The following is a 15,696-nucleotide window of genomic DNA, read 5'->3' as shown; positions in this document are numbered from 1 at the left end:
TGATTGCATGTGCTAGATTATTAAAAACAAAACAAAAAAAAGTACTATAGAACCAAAGAACCCCATGCTTCTTTTAAATCCAGGAAGAAAAATGTCAGGAAAATGAAAAAGAGGGTTTTTTGGTTTTGTTTTAATATATATTATATATAATACAAAATGTATTAATACATATATATATGTAATTAGAGAGAAATATTATATATATATATAGAGAGAGAGAGAGAAAGAAGTCTTCGGTAGACAAAAAGGAGCTCCAAAGAGGTGTTTTGTCACTATATTTCTCTTGTCCCTGTCACCTCAACGTCTAATGGGGATGATATTAGAACTTGGTCCAATGGCACAGTAGAGAAAACTTCACCCTATAGTTCGAACAAACCAGAAACAGACTAAGAAAGTCATTTGTTCTAGATTAACTTCTGTCAAGATGGATTTAGTTTCTAAAAGAAATGAAATTGAAGAAGCAAATATCAACAACAATGCATGCAAAGCTCATTTGGTCTTGAATATAAACTGAAATTACATCAACAAAGCAACTGTCACTTATTCATCATTCATGATAAGCCATGGTTCAGGAGAGCAAATGACAGTGTTGTAAATGACTGGCTTATACTGATCGAAGCTAGGGGCAGGAAAGGAAGGCCTGTCTATTAAGAGAACATACTTTTCATGCTTATATTTTCTTCTCTGATCAATGTTTTCTGGCAAAAGTGGTCTTTACTGCTATCTTTTAAATTGAAACGAACACCTGTACTCTTTTTCCTCTTAAAACCACTACAATATTCCATCACAAATTATGCACAGAAAGTAAGAATGTGAAAAACCATCATGATGTTCTGTATACCAACCCTTCAAACACCTGGGCTGTCTGATCAGGATTCAGGATGAGACAGCTGTGGTACCGCCTGAGAACAGCCACGATGCACACGCACAGTCCCGTTGTGTAACTTCCTGCCAGGCTGGAGGATTTCAGGAGCAGTTCGGCTTCCACAACACTCAGTTCATTTAGCAGCTACAATGGGAGAAAAGACCAAATGAAAATGTAGCTGCCAAAATGAACTAGGAAAACATTTCTTTTCACAAGGCGCAGACACACCAAGTCATCCCAATACCATCTTATCACACCCATTATCCTGTTGCAGGACCATATGGACACACAGCTACAGTGTGAGAAAACAACCCCAGTGAACTAAGCTGGTTTTTATTTTTAATCCTTTACCAAATTCTATGGTTTTTCCTCTGTCTAGACATCATGGTACATAGAATCAGAAAGTATCCAGAGCTGAAACAGCTACCAAAACTTGATGGCAGCCCAAAGTTCTAGACCAGATGATTTCAGAGAACATCCCCACCTCTCACTTTTTCCTCTCTTTTCCCTTCTTTTCAAGAAAACAGAAGTTATTTATCATTACTTTCTTGTTATTAATAAAACACCTCCAATAAGAAATAGAAAATGAGTTTTATTTCTATTCACTAAAAGCAAGATAATAAATGAACTCAGGTATGTATATAAGAAATTTAATGGGACAAATTGAAAGATTTTTTTTTTTTTGCTCTTAACTTAAAATATACTCTACAATAAATAGTAAATAAATTTTCACCTATCCTTAAACAAACCAACAAAGGACAAAAATAAATCCTCAAGACCCTCACATTTTTAAATGACTTTTATATATTTTAGTGCCAGTTATAATTATTTAATTGAAAACTATGAACACAGCTACAATAAAAAACTAGTTGAATACTATTGATTCAGAATGTCTCTATTATTCAAAAATGCACTGGGTTGCTCATTTTAAGTTATATGATGCCTATCAGGTTGGCTTTCCTAAAAATGAGAGAAACAGGGTCTCTCTGACACCTGTATTGCGAAGTCAATCAGTCCATTGATGTTCAGCGCTGGCTCCATAAGATCAAAGATAAGCTGAATATGGTGTGCCAAAGGAAGATGATAGGATGTTCCTGAAGCAAAGCTCGTGATTTGTTCCAGCACATTGTTAGAGATCTGGGCAACCAAAAACAAAAACAAAAATTGAAAATAACTGTAAGATCAATATTCAAAATTATTTTAATTTTTAAGCAAAAAACTTAAATTTATATAATCTACTTAGAAGAAAGTTAAAACATATTCCCACAGAAACCAAAACTATGTACAAATCCAGTAACTTCCTTATTACAACTCTAACTTGAAGAAATAAGCCAAGTGCGCATTAAGATCTTAACCTATCTTAATGGTAAAACAACTACAAATGCTAATTAATTTCCAGATAAAATCTATCTGAGTATCAGTGGATTCATAAAACAACACAGATCTGGTTTTTGCTCACTTAGATAGTATTTTATTTTAGTCATCAACAAATTTCGTCCTCACCATAGCAATGTAGAACCAAAATGTGGTAACATAAGTATTGGATTAGGGAATATTTGCTACAATGTTGACTATTATCATAAGGCAAAAGTATTCGTAATAAAAATTCATTTCTCTGAAGAAGGCAACCTGACACTTAAAACTGAACTACTCAATAATTTGAGATGATTCCAAATATGTTTTTAAAACATATCTCTATAACCAAGTAAGACCAAAAACATATACTGCCATGAAGAAATTCTGAAGTAAATATGAATATCCCCAATGCATAACACATAGTTTTAAACAGGTACCTGAGACGTCACTTGATGCTGATCAAAATATGAAAGGAGCTGAAGTTTTGTGAACACAGTCTCCAGGGTCGGAAATGCTTCCTGTTTGTTCTTCCTGGCTTTTGGTCCTTCATCTCCAACTAAACATACAGTGGATACATTATTTTCCATTTAACAGAAACTCTTGATTTTCTCAGTCGATACTTTCTATTAAAGTATAACATACATGGGGAAGTGCACAAACTATGAATTTCTACAAAGTAAATAAACTCAGGTAATGAGACTCAAATCACAAAATCACATACCAGAAACTTGGATACACCCTTCAGGCTCCTTCTAGTCACCTCTCCGCCCAAGGAGATCAAGATCCTGACCTTTAAAGGCTTAGATAAGGAGTGCCCACTTTGGAACCATAGGAGAAATAATTTTTACATCCAGCAGCTTTCACTCAACAATGTGATTCTGAGAACTGATCCACATTGTTGAGGCAATTTTAACTTGTTCTAAAAATTAGTAATTCCTACTCATGGATAGTACACTAATGTGTGATATACCACCATTTATTTATTCATTCGAGTGAGTAGTTTCCAGATTTGGGGTATTAAGGGAAAGTACCTCTATAAACATTTCTCACTAACTCTTAATATACAATGACAACAATGAAAGAGAGAAAAAAATTCACCGAGGTCACACGGACAGAACAGAAAGTTCACAGGCATCTTGTTAGAGGACATTCACCATGATATTTTTCCCAAACAATTTAATATATTAAAAAAGAAATTTACCCAATTTTAAATGTTTTTAGGGGTAGCAAGGAATTAAAACTCTCCACATAATGGGAAAGTGCCACATTTATCAATTTAGCATAAAGAAGTTCAAAGAAAATTCCAGAAAAAATATATATAAATAATATATATATATATATATATATATATATATATATTTAAAAATATGCATATAAACACTACTTATCCCAGGGGGACTCCTGTTCTTCTCAACAGTTCTAAGGATAAGATCCAAAAAGAATCAGATCCTGTCTTAAATATCTTTAAACATTTATAAAGAAAATCTAAAACAAACAAACAAAAACAGAAAGTTTGGATTATATGATCTGTAAGATCATTTCTAACACTATGATTCTAAGTAGTCTAAGGCTACTGAGATGGGAGCTTCATCACTCACATCTTATTTGGGAAAGTTTACTTTCAGAGAACAAAGGTCACATTACAGATTTATTTTTTTCTATTAAAGACACAAATATTTCACTGAATGCAAAAAGATTTTGCTAAAGGCAAATGTAATGATTTTAGAAAAGAACATTAGAAGAGATTTTCTTTCAAATACAAGCAAGTGTTGTCTATAGGTGAAGGCACAGGCTTCTATACACCAGGATGTTTTCTTTCCTAAAGCAAACCAACCCTGATCCAGAGTACACAGAATTAAAAGGGGACGAGCAACAGAAGGTACAAGAATGCCACCTCTGTTAAACACCACCAAATCTAAGGCAAAGAGTAAGAACTAAGAAGTTCATTAAACCTACTTGATCTTCAATATCTATTCTCAAATTAAGTGTGGTCATTTGCCTTCTATATAGCTGCTCACATGTAATAAGCATGCTTAAAATATCCAAGTTTTTAATTTCTCATGAGCTAAAATCATTAATCCAAGGCTGAAAACTCACATCAATGGTCTTGGGTATAATATGCTGGAAAAGTGAAGTTAACATACTTACTCAGTTCTTCCTGGGACCAAAACAAATAAACAAGCAAAAATAACACACTTGAAAAAGTACAGCCAGCATGAGAATTCACAAATGCACCCTTTTTGGTTTATGCTAAATAGTCTCTATTTTACTTACATGTCGTTAACTTCGTAAAACCTCATACAATTGATTCTTGGCAATTTACATTCACTTTTTTTTTAAAAAAATCATTATGAAATTAGTGGTGGTTCTCAATGGACTAATTTATTTTAATGATATTTACATAAATAACAATGTAGTTGTAATCCATGGATTTTCCTCATCTGTTTTATGTTAATTTGCTTCCATAATACATTTTATTGCTCTTGCTTAATTTTGGTTTTCCTTTAAAAAAAAAAAAACTTTAAATCCTGGAAATTTTGGCCTTTGTCATGGTAAACTTCAACAATGTTTAAAAAAGAAAATGACAAAAGAAACCAATAACAACCGAAGATGACTGGCCAATGTAAACAGAAAATGAAGACTGACCATGAACTGGAACTGTTACTTGAACTCTGACACTTATGGCTGATGGAGAACACTTATAATCCGTTCCTCAAAACCATACTTTTATATGTAGCTAGAAATCAAAGACACATCAACACAAGCTGTTTTCCTGCCTTACCCGTTCTCCTCTTTGCTGCAACAGTGAGCAAATTACCATTAATCAAAAGTACAGCTAGTTAGCTTCTAGCGAGCATACTGTTTTAAGTAGTGATTTAAACTCTGACTATTTATCAGAAGAAAGCTAACTACAGCCAAAATTTAAAAATTTCTGATTGAGGAATTGTATCCAAAATGAAGGAAAAACAGGGGGAGCCTGAGTGACTCAGTCAGCTGAGCACTGGACTCTTGGTTTTGGCTCAGGTCATGATCTTCAGGTTGTGGGATCGAACCCCTGGGTGGGATTCCTGCTCAGGGTAGAGACAGCTTGACTTTCTCTCCTTCTGTCCCTCCCCACACTTACGCACATTCTCTTTCTGAAAAACAAATAAATCTTTAAAAAATAAAATAAAATGAGGTAAAGACAAAAATTCCCATTGCAAATATCTCTCCACAGTGATGGTTTCACTGCTGATATCTCAAAAAGCAGCATGAAACAACAATGATGTTCTCTTTTTGGAGCTCAAAAGTGAGAACTGCCTATTTAAGAGACTGTACAAAGATAGGATAGACTGCATGTAATCTGGCATTAAACACTCATTGTGAAGGAAGGAAGTAGGCTCAACCAAAAAGGATACCACATTGTTTCCTTCCCCTTCCCATCCCTAGAAGTCTTCCAAACCCAAAAATTCCGTAAGATTGGGAAAGACTCTCTAAAATTTAATTTCAATGAGACATGTATTACTGACCCTTCTAAAGAAGACAGTGGCCACTCGAATACGAAGAACACAAAAAGAAGTTTCAAATCTCTTTGCTAGCTAGTTATAGGGCTTCTAAATTCAACCTTCTCCATGCAATCCATTTCCTCTTTTCTCTTACAGAGAGAAACAGCAAAACAACAGATCAACAGTTTTTCTCAGAGCAGGTTCTTTGTTTCTGGGTTTTTGTTTTGTGTTTTTTTAAACCAAGCTCAAGAATGACAGGGCAACAACAACAAGGTTTCATTTCCCATCCACAACTACTGGTTGTTTCCTCACGGGGCCAGCGTGGTACAAGGTCCTTCAGTAACCATGGAAGGGAGGAGTCAGGGAACTGCTGTAAATCATCTGAAGTAATTCTTCCAGTATGTTCTAAAGATGATTGCCTCAGACATCAGACACGTGCAACACCACATTCACACTCAGAAGCATGTTGCCCTTATACCTTGTTTCTGCATGTGCTCCCCTACCGGTGGAGAGGACATAGAGCCATTTGTATTACTTCTCTCTATAGTTTTCTCTAGGAAAGATCTAGTGTGGGCAAGTTAAAAACTAAAGACTAGAGGCCCTGTGAAGAGGTTCATAAAAACGTCTGTATTTTGTACTGGCCAACAAAGCAGGGTTCCTTGAGTGGTTTATGCCATGTGTAGGAAGAACATTGTTTGCATAGAGGAAATTCAAACTTTTTTTCTTTGATTACTTATATAACAAATAAATAAACACCAGTAATGAGAGTGAAAAATATATAATGCTATCATATTTTACATCTTATGACGGCCTGATAAAATAAACAATCCTTAGAAAAGAGTAATTAGGCAAATGTGAAGCAGATAATTACAGAATTCCAATTATGCAATGTGGTGACATAATATAAAGGCATAGCTTCACTGTAAAAAATCTATGTCAAGAGCATGGGAAAAGACTATTCCAAATAAAGAAGGCATTATAGAGCAAAGACCCAATTTTCCTTTTTTAGTTGAAATCATTAGGTGGTACGGGTACTCACCACTACCCATTACAATTATTCTTCTGAATAATGAAAGACAAGATCAGCCACTATACTATCCTAAGTTTCAATTATCGTGCAAATGTGAGTAGAAAGAGCAAATTAAAGGCTTAAAAAAAGGGATGGTAAAGAATTGAAGAAATAGAACTTTCGAGACTAAATAAAGACTAAGACTAATTCCTTCTTCAATACTTCATTTATGTCTACTGTAGAAAATTTGAGAAGAATTTTTAAAAAAGGAAGTAGAAAATTAAAATTACCTATATGTATCTATAGAGCATGGTATTTTAATATAAGGATTACTATAAATGGAACCAAGGTCTTCAAATTTCAACATGCTTATTCATATTTCAATATGAGAGTCACTCAGGAGAGGAAGCACTCTGGTGACAGTGCCCTGTATGACTTTGATAAAGACCATGCTAAGAGGAAAGGCAAAAGACGGCGCGATGGGAACAAATGCATTAAGGCTCTTTACCCCCTGTCTCTGTGGTGCTCTTCTTATTTAGGATTTTCAAAATGTCTTTGGTAATCTTCTTCAACTGATGCCTCGCTTCGTCACGCTCCTTGCCCACTCCATAAAGAAGGATTGTGCGCTGGTTACATTCATGACTTGAAGATTCATCCTGAAAAACAGAAAATACGTTTTGAAACCCTTGTTTGCAGGGGTGGGGTTGCATTTCACATCCATGAAATGCACTAACCACAGCATCTCCATGCTGGCTTGCGCTGGTGGCAGCCCGCCCACCTTTCAATTCACCTCAACCTCCACTGGCAACACCCTTGTTTTTCCAGTTTGGAACTTGCTAAAGTTAAAAAAAAAAAAAAAAGTGCCAACTGACCTGAAGTCTTAATAGAAGCATTTGATGTGGGCGTACTCTACAGAGTAAGTTTTGACTCTTGAAAATTTTTTCATTGCTTAAAATTTGACATGGTAATAATTTCACATATTACAGATTATCTAGTCATACTTCTTCCTTAAGGAAAATGTTATTTCTTAGCAAGCTTGGTTTTCTATAGATGGCATCATTAAATATTTTATATTTTTATAAAAAATGAACATGCTAGGATCCTCAAGTACTTCGAGGAGAAAAATGTTCCATTGGCTTCCAACATGACTGTGTGAGGTGTATGTGTATTTATTTCCACAAAACAAAACAATAAAGAGGGCAGGTCTCATTCGGTTTGAAGCAAGTAGCTAGAAAGGCAAACATGTTCTACACCTCTGCTGGACCACCTCTGCCCCTGTTTCACAGACACAGTAAATTCAGGCACTGTTTCTAGCACAAGGGAAAAGAAAGTACTTAAGTGACAGCACAAGAAATACATACACATATCACTAAACACATCTATACTCTTGCACTTTCTTGGTAAGATTCCAAGCTCTCTGCCTCAGTCCCTCGCCTTTTCTTAGCTTTTTGTACATGCTTGCCTGTGTCAGGCACTTCCTAACAGTATCTAATTCTGAGGAGCTTGCATGAGCAAAGACTCTCCCATGGAAGACTAACTGCACTGTGTTCTTCGTGGCTGCAAAAAAGAAAAGAAAAGCCTTGAGACTTGGAGAATTCCAATGCTTAATTTGACTTCTTTAAAAAACAAACCAAAGACTCTGCCCAAACTTTGCCCTCTGTGCAAAGCTGCATTTTGTTTCTGCCCTCTTGAAATAAGAGCCTGTTTTCTCTCTCAGCTTCTGTCACTTCCCATCACTCGGTCTTTCGCACACACTTGCACTCAGGTCATCACTTTTCTTTGCATGGATTCCTTTTTATTAAACTCTCCCAGAAATATACATTTGTATACCCATTTGTGATCCATTTTGCTAAATATTTAGTAATGTTTCAGGTGCTTAAGTTTGCCTCTTTAAAAAAAGAAAAAAAAGCTAGGAGCAGGTCTCTTCTAGAAGTTGTTGTTATCTTGTATTCTTTGCATTCTGAATATCGGCACAGGCAATGATCCCTACATTTTGCTGCACACCTGAATGATCTGAGCTGATTATTAATCTCCAGTTTTTGTTGCCATTACAGAGCATTATTGATATATTTCTTTTCTGTCTGGTGGGATGTATACATAGGAACCCTGGAAGGGAACAGGAGGACACTGAGAAAACTGTACAAAACTCAGGCAGGGGGCGCCTAGGTGGCTCAGTTCGTTGAGTATCTGCCTTCAGCTCAAGTCATGATCTCAGGGTCCATGGATCTGGCCCCATATCTGGCTCCCTGCTCAGTGGGGTGCCTGCTTCCTCTTGCCCTACGCCTCTGCCCTTCCTCCCGCTAGAGTTTTCCCTCTCTCCATGCCCCTAGATAAATAAATAAGATCTAAAACAAAAACAAACCTCAGGCAGTGCCTGTCATGTGTCCTGGCAATTATTTTCAGTTAAGGTACCTATCAACAGTTTTAATGTAAACTTCTGTGTCACAAGTGATAGAAAGGGGTCAAAGTTACTGAACATCTGCTTTTAGAGTATCTACCTGTGTGAAGACAAGATGCTAGGAATCCTGAGACAATACAAGGATGAATGTTCCCTGTCCTCAAGGAACACAGATTCAGGATCATTAAAGTATTTGCAGAGCTCATCACAAATGCATAGATACTATGGCTCCCCCATACCAGTAACAGCCCAAGCTCAGGATAAGAGAGCGCTGTGACTGAATTCAGGTTGTGCCATCTGCTGACTCACATGGTCCTTTGAGTCTTTCTGTCCTAATGAGCCCTGAGAAAACAGGCTAATACCAGCTTCCTTTTGAGACTTATTTTTTTTTAAAGAATAACTGAGAAGAATAGATGAGAATGAGAATACATGAAGCATGTAAAATGTTTTGCAGCATATTAGACAGAACCCCCTGCTGTCCATTCAGATTTCTACAGTTCCACTTCTCACTTTCATGCACCTCGGATTCACACTGTACTGCATTACTCAACATTTCCTCAAGATGCAAGGGTTCTTCCTTCCTTTGCTGTTGCTCCTCCTGCCACCTAAAATACTTTCAACAGGCTGCCCCTCATACATGTAAGTGCTGTACACAATTACACCATCAGGTCCCTCACTGTCACCTCAGTTGGTGAAAGCCCACAGCACAGGAGCAGTAGGGAGGGGAGGGGAGCACTTGCTCATTTTTGAGCTATTTGTTTAATGTCTGTTGTCCCTGCTAGACAGTTTTGTGAGGGAGAACCCACAGGTCTGTCATATTCACAGTTATACTCTTCTTAGATGCCACTAATTAGGTACTAAATATATGCTGTTAGGAAGAAGAGCAATATGTTCTCCTTGGGAGGGAGGGGCGAACAAACAGAGAGGAGATATAAAGGAGATAAACAAGCCATTGAATGATACACACACAGTCTCTATAATTAATAGGATGAATGGACGAGTGAAGGACACAAGTCAGAAAGGAGACATTAACAACAGGGGCCATCGATAGCATCAAATGCAATAAGAAATCACAATAGATGTTGCCTCTCTGACTTACATATTTTTAAAAAACTACTTACGAACCTCAAAGGAGAAGTTTCTCTAGAGTAGTGGAGCAGAAAACCGGAAGCAGGGCTGTAGTAAGAGTAGATGATGAAATGGTAAAGGTGAGGGACTTACTGGTAGTTGGGCATGAAGCTTGAAAATTAAGGGAGGGGGAAAAAAAAAAAAAGAAAGAAAATTAAGGGAGGAGAACTACATTAGGACAACCAAAGGCAAACTCCTGTGCCAAAGATATGTTTCAAATAATTGAGTCTCTGTGAAGGACATCAAGATGGGGGTGGGGATGTGGAAGGAAAGACAGGGACAACTTTCTACCTAAATGGGTTGGGGGAGGCTGGTGAAAATACTACAGGGAAATTTGGAGATTAAAAGATTAGGAACTGGAAGAATCTTGTATCAGTTCATTAGGTCTGATTTGCTCACGTTGTTGAGCCAGAAGGAAAGTGAAGAGTTGAGAGTGAAGGAATGAAATTAAAAAGCAAGAGCAACATGGCCTTTAGCTGTTAAAGAACTACCCATCAGCCTTTGCATGGGGCCTCAAGACCAGATTTGTATCTGATAATTAATATCTTTTAGGTAAATCGTGAAAGCTGTTAGAGGTCTTCAAAGAGGAAATGCAGAGATAGTTTAAAAGCAATGTTTTTTCATTAGTCTACAAGATTAATTCATATCAACTTTTTGTACTTGTCAAAAATATGTCTTCAAATAGCAATTCATACTATACGAGAACAAAGTCAAACTTGGAAAATGGACCAAATATATCAAAAGGTATCGAGTTCTGCTCTTTCAACTAGGTATTAAAAACTCTCAAGTTGCATAGCTATAAGGAATATCAATGACTAGAGATTGGTACCAAAGAATTACTTTATTTATACCCTGAAGGACACACTTGTTGGTTAGGAAAAGAAAGTCAACTGGAGAGTAGAGAAGTCTAGCAACCCCCTCTTATGCCAGCCAACTGTTGTGCTTAAGTTGGACAGGTCATCTAACCTATAAACTAATTCCTGAAAATCTCAAGCTCAGGATCAATTTCTCTTTTTCTCCAGATAATATCTGATATTTACAAAGACTTAAGTGCTCAAGAAACTAAGAGGGTATGTGTCCAAAAGCTCTAGAAGGCTTGTAGGACTACAGAAATTAAAATAAATCTCTTGAACCAAATACCCTTAAGAAAGAAGAACTGGAGTTAAATGAATGAAATGAAATCTCCTCTAAGTCATCATCAAATCATAAGTGATTAGAAATGTTGCCAAAACATTTGTGTGTTCCTAAGATGTGATAATAGAGGTGAGATGATCAGAGATGCATATTCTCCTTTTACTTCTTTAGTACTTCCTGGTATTTCTATAGTGCCCCAATAATTGTAGAATAATTGTATTATTAAAATTAATAAATTAATGTTCTTTTAAAAAAGAGATAAAAAAAGAATCCCACTCTAGATGTGCTTCCTTTTCTTCCAAACACTAAGAAAAAATAGGTGAAGTAAATGCAATAGTCCTTCTAATAAAACAAATTACAGCATTTCATACTTCCCCAACACTCTGTAATTGCCTATGTTTCAATATTCAATGCAAACTTAGCATACATACATCACGATATAAATTGCACAGAGCACCCTACCCCAACTCCTGGAAAAGTAATAAAAAAAAAACACATTTTAAGACGTCCCTGGGAGGTGCATTCCGTTAAGCACTGAATTCTTGGATTTCAGTTCAGGTTGTATTCTCAAGGTCATGAGATGGAGCCCCATGTCTGGCTCCACACTCAACACAGAGTCTGCTTAAAACTCATTCCTCCCTCTCCCAGGTTCTCTCTCTTAAAAAAAAAAAAAAACAGATCTTTGAAAAAAAAATACTTTTTAAAAACCATGGAGCTATTTACAATAAAATTGTACGTTAATCTATTAAAGTGGAAAAAAAACCTGTTAAAAGAGGCCTTCAAATTATTTCTTTTAGCTGAGTTTTCCAAAATGCCACTTTATTCTCTTTAGAATAAATTAACTTCAAGTAGATATTACATGAGTGATAAGCCTCGGGCAGGTGTGTCAAAAGGGAGTGACATGCATGGGGAGGTCAGGTCGAGGGAACAAGAAATGAGCGTCGTCTTCTCATTCATTACTCTACCTGAAATGAAGTAACTTCTTTAAATCCAGAAAATAGGAGATTCCTTTCATTAGATTTATGTAGGAAATGTTTGTTCTACAATAGCTTATAGCCCATGGTATGGCTGAAATGACAGCTTTATCCAACAGGCTCAATGCATCCTAGGAGCACAATGCAATGAGTGTCAGAAGGTTGACTATATATAAAACACACACACAAGTTCTCCACTTTCAAAAGCAAAACAATCAAGCCAGGGAGGACAAATAATTGGATCAACATAGCATTCTCTTTTGCTAAATACCCCAAACCCAAGACTCCTTACTTGTGGAGTCTAATATGTCTCCAAATAAGTATGAAAATGGGTTAACTTCAATAAATTTCAAAACAAAAATAATGGAAGAGTACCCACTTTTCCAGGGCACCCGGTGGCTCACTCAGTTGAGCAGCCTACTTGGGTAGAGGCTGCAACCTACCCAGAGTTTCTGGTCCACCGGAGTTAGGTTTGTGCCCAAAAATGTATATTTGTCACAACTTTTAGGTGATGCTGAGCTAAAGTTCTGCACTTTAAAAATGGGGATCAAAGATGATTTAACATGCAGCGATGGACACACTCAAAATTCAGAAAAAACAAGTAACCAAAACATGTGTTCATAGCAAAGGCACCTACTCAAGGGGATCTACTGGGAAATAGAACATTATAGTTTGAAATACTGTATGTGTCTGTGTGTGAGCAAAAAATAGTATTTATATAAAGGTATTAGTGAAACAGAGATCTCTTAATTTAATGATATATTCCCCCTCCAAACAAAAAGCAAGGTTACAAAAATTGTTTATATTTAAATTCTATTTAAGAAAAGCAAAAAAGACACTTTATATAATAAGTCTGCCAAAGGATATTACTGTTTTGCCTTTTTAATGTAATTTTGGAATCTTAAAATTTATAATGAGAGGAAACTGTTTCACGTACAAAGACTTGATCAAACACAGATTTAAAATAATGACATTATTAACCAGGAAAAAAACAAGGAACAAGACACTTAACATCTATAACAAGCACACATTTTGAGTTAATGTAATTACTTGTTAAAAGGCAATATATCACCCAGCTTGAGCACAGTATGTTTTCACATAAATAATTATCTGAGAAAGCAAGCCTGCAACCTTCTCCAGGAAGCCGACTTCAAAAAGCTTGATCTCAACATGGATCTATCATGTGCATGGAAAATAATCAAAAGAACTCATAAAGCATCAAACTCTATGGCAGGTTTCAGCAAAAAGCAGCAAGATTTTAAAACTGCTTCTTAAAAGATGAATTCTTACCCACCCTACCCCACATTTCCCAGGGAAATAAAAGCAGAAGTCCTAAAAGGGGCCAGACGGAAACACTGTGTCTGCACAGCTTTGAGTCCAGGGTGTTGGAAGGTAATTTCTGACTGTGAAGTCCTCTCTTCCTCTCTTCATTTCTCTCTAGAACACTCAAGATTTACTGATGAAAGCTCAGCAGATACTTGATCATAAAGAGTAATAACAACTAAAGGAAGACACTAAAAGGAAAATACCAGATGCCATTCTGCAGGATGTACTAAATGCCACTTAATGGATACATTTAAATCCTCCTGAACCAACAGAGTAACCAGGTAATTTTATATATAAAGTATTGGACAAATGTATGTATTTACAAGATGATAGGTGTGTACATGTTTGTCAAGTTTTCTTAAAATGGGAAAACTTCAACAATAATCGATATTGATTCAGGTAGTTATTTGGAATAAAATTTCAAATACAAGCTGTATTGATGCTGTTAGAGACAACCACTAACTTCTTCATTAAATACAAACACACAGACACACACACAGCATGGAAATAAAACACAAATGGTCTTATTTTACCTCGAGTAGAAAGTGAGACTTATATATAGATAAATGGAGGTGATATCCTGTTATCAAGACTACTCATTAAATAAGGTGACATTCTATGCAAAATGAGCATTTCCAACAGATAATTTTCGAAACGATCAGAGAATGCACGAATTAAATAGCAGTAGCAAGGAAGCTTAAAATCTACCATCTTACCTCAATTTAATACTGAATATTGTTTAGTATTTTGATGTTAAACTGGGAAGGAGGTGTCAAAAATTAAGCCCTAATTGTGACACGAATCTTTTTTTCATGCCATGAATCTTTTATTCAATAATTAGACAGTGAAATACTACATTTGTGGGAATTTAGTATTTTCTCTATTTGTTATACTTAAGTTTTTCACATGGAATCTTTTTTTGTTTTGTTTTAATTTGGATATGTATGCTTTGAACAACACCATGTCTTATACTTTGGAATAACATTGATATAGAATCAATTCCATTTGCCTTTGATGAAATAAAAACGTTAATTAGACGCCCGATAATGTATTCAAGTCAAGTGTTAGTTTTCTTTTATAGCCCCCTGTTGTGGTATAATAACCTAGGGAACCAGACAAGGACGTGCTTTAATACTTTATTTTAGCCATCATTATATACTCTATAGACTGGAAAGTATGTCCTGGCTGTTTTGAAGAACAGTATTTGATGACCGTTTCTTTTTGTGTGCTGTTTTTGTTTTTTTTTTTTTTTTAAATAAAGGATATTCAAGAGAATGTATGCAAAAATTTCAAATACATTATGCAAAGTCAGAAATAAGATATATGTGGGTTAAAATATTTGGAACTAAAAAATTAGTCTGAGGCTGATTTCTGAATGGGTGACTGAGCAATATACAGGCAGAAATATCTTCCAATTACAAAGTTTTATATCTGATTTAATATTTAACAATAAATTCCCTTCAAGTGATTTTATACAAATTTCTTGCCCCTTTCTACTTTTAAATTCTAAGAGCCAATTATCCGTCATTTCTCCTTGGAACCCTTTGATGGTTATCAGAGTAAATGAAGCCCAGGAATAATGAGAATACAGAAAAAGTGACTGTGAATAGAAATTAAAAAAGCTAAATGGCATGGAAATGAAGCTGTAAAGGAACAAAGCACAGTCCATGTTTCCCTTCCCATTTCTATACACTGTCTGCATGTGCCTAACAAAAATGTCCTTTAAGAGACAAACATTTCACAATTGAGAAATACAAAGTATCTCTACCTTCACATAATGTACTTCAGACCATTTTATTTGGTATTTGCCACAATTAAGTATTCCGAGATTCAATTTTCTGTATTCTTACTGTCACAATAATTTTCGTTTCTAAAAACGGAAAGCTCCGTTTTTAGAAAAAGCTGTCCAGAGGGCACCTGGGTGGCTCAGTCAGTTAAGCTTCTGCCTTCGGCTCAGGTCATAATCCCAGGATCCTGGGATTGAGCCCACATGGACCCCCAGTTTGGGCTTCCTGCTCAGC

The 15,696-nt window shown here is 35.9% G+C and overlaps 2 protein-coding genes across 4 annotated transcripts in view; one reads left to right on the top strand and one right to left on the bottom strand.

Annotated features, from left to right (window-relative positions):
* Window positions 1-15,696, bottom strand: part of MED12L (mediator complex subunit 12L) — a 317,830-nt gene that overhangs the window by 68,535 nt on the left and 233,599 nt on the right. For both annotated transcript variants that reach the window (XM_044251605.1, XM_044251606.1), the window contains 4 exons: window positions 7,224-7,371; window positions 2,659-2,777; window positions 1,859-2,002; window positions 846-1,009 (listed from right to left, as the gene is read on the bottom strand). In XM_044251605.1, the coding sequence (XP_044107540.1) occupies window positions 846-1,009; window positions 1,859-2,002; window positions 2,659-2,777; window positions 7,224-7,371 (575 nt within the window). The remainder of the gene's footprint in view (window positions 1-845; window positions 1,010-1,858; window positions 2,003-2,658; window positions 2,778-7,223; window positions 7,372-15,696) is intronic.
* Window positions 1-15,696, top strand: part of P2RY12 (purinergic receptor P2Y12) — a 42,158-nt gene that overhangs the window by 24,265 nt on the left and 2,197 nt on the right. The window contains exons 1-2 of one of the 2 annotated variants that reach the window (XM_044251619.1): window positions 7,445-7,631; window positions 13,791-13,956. The gene's annotated coding sequence lies outside the window, so the exon portion shown is untranslated. Of the gene's footprint in view, window positions 1-7,444; window positions 7,632-13,790; window positions 13,957-15,696 lie in introns of those variants that run through there. The other variant, XM_044251618.1, reaches the window with a different exon arrangement.

Source organism: Neovison vison, chromosome 6 (genome assembly GCF_020171115.1).
Source record: "Neovison vison isolate M4711 chromosome 6, ASM_NN_V1, whole genome shotgun sequence".
NCBI classification, from domain to species: domain Eukaryota; kingdom Metazoa; phylum Chordata; class Mammalia; order Carnivora; family Mustelidae; genus Neogale; species Neogale vison.
Note: the sequence above shows the minus strand (reverse complement) of the source record. Positions and strands in the feature narration are given on the sequence as shown.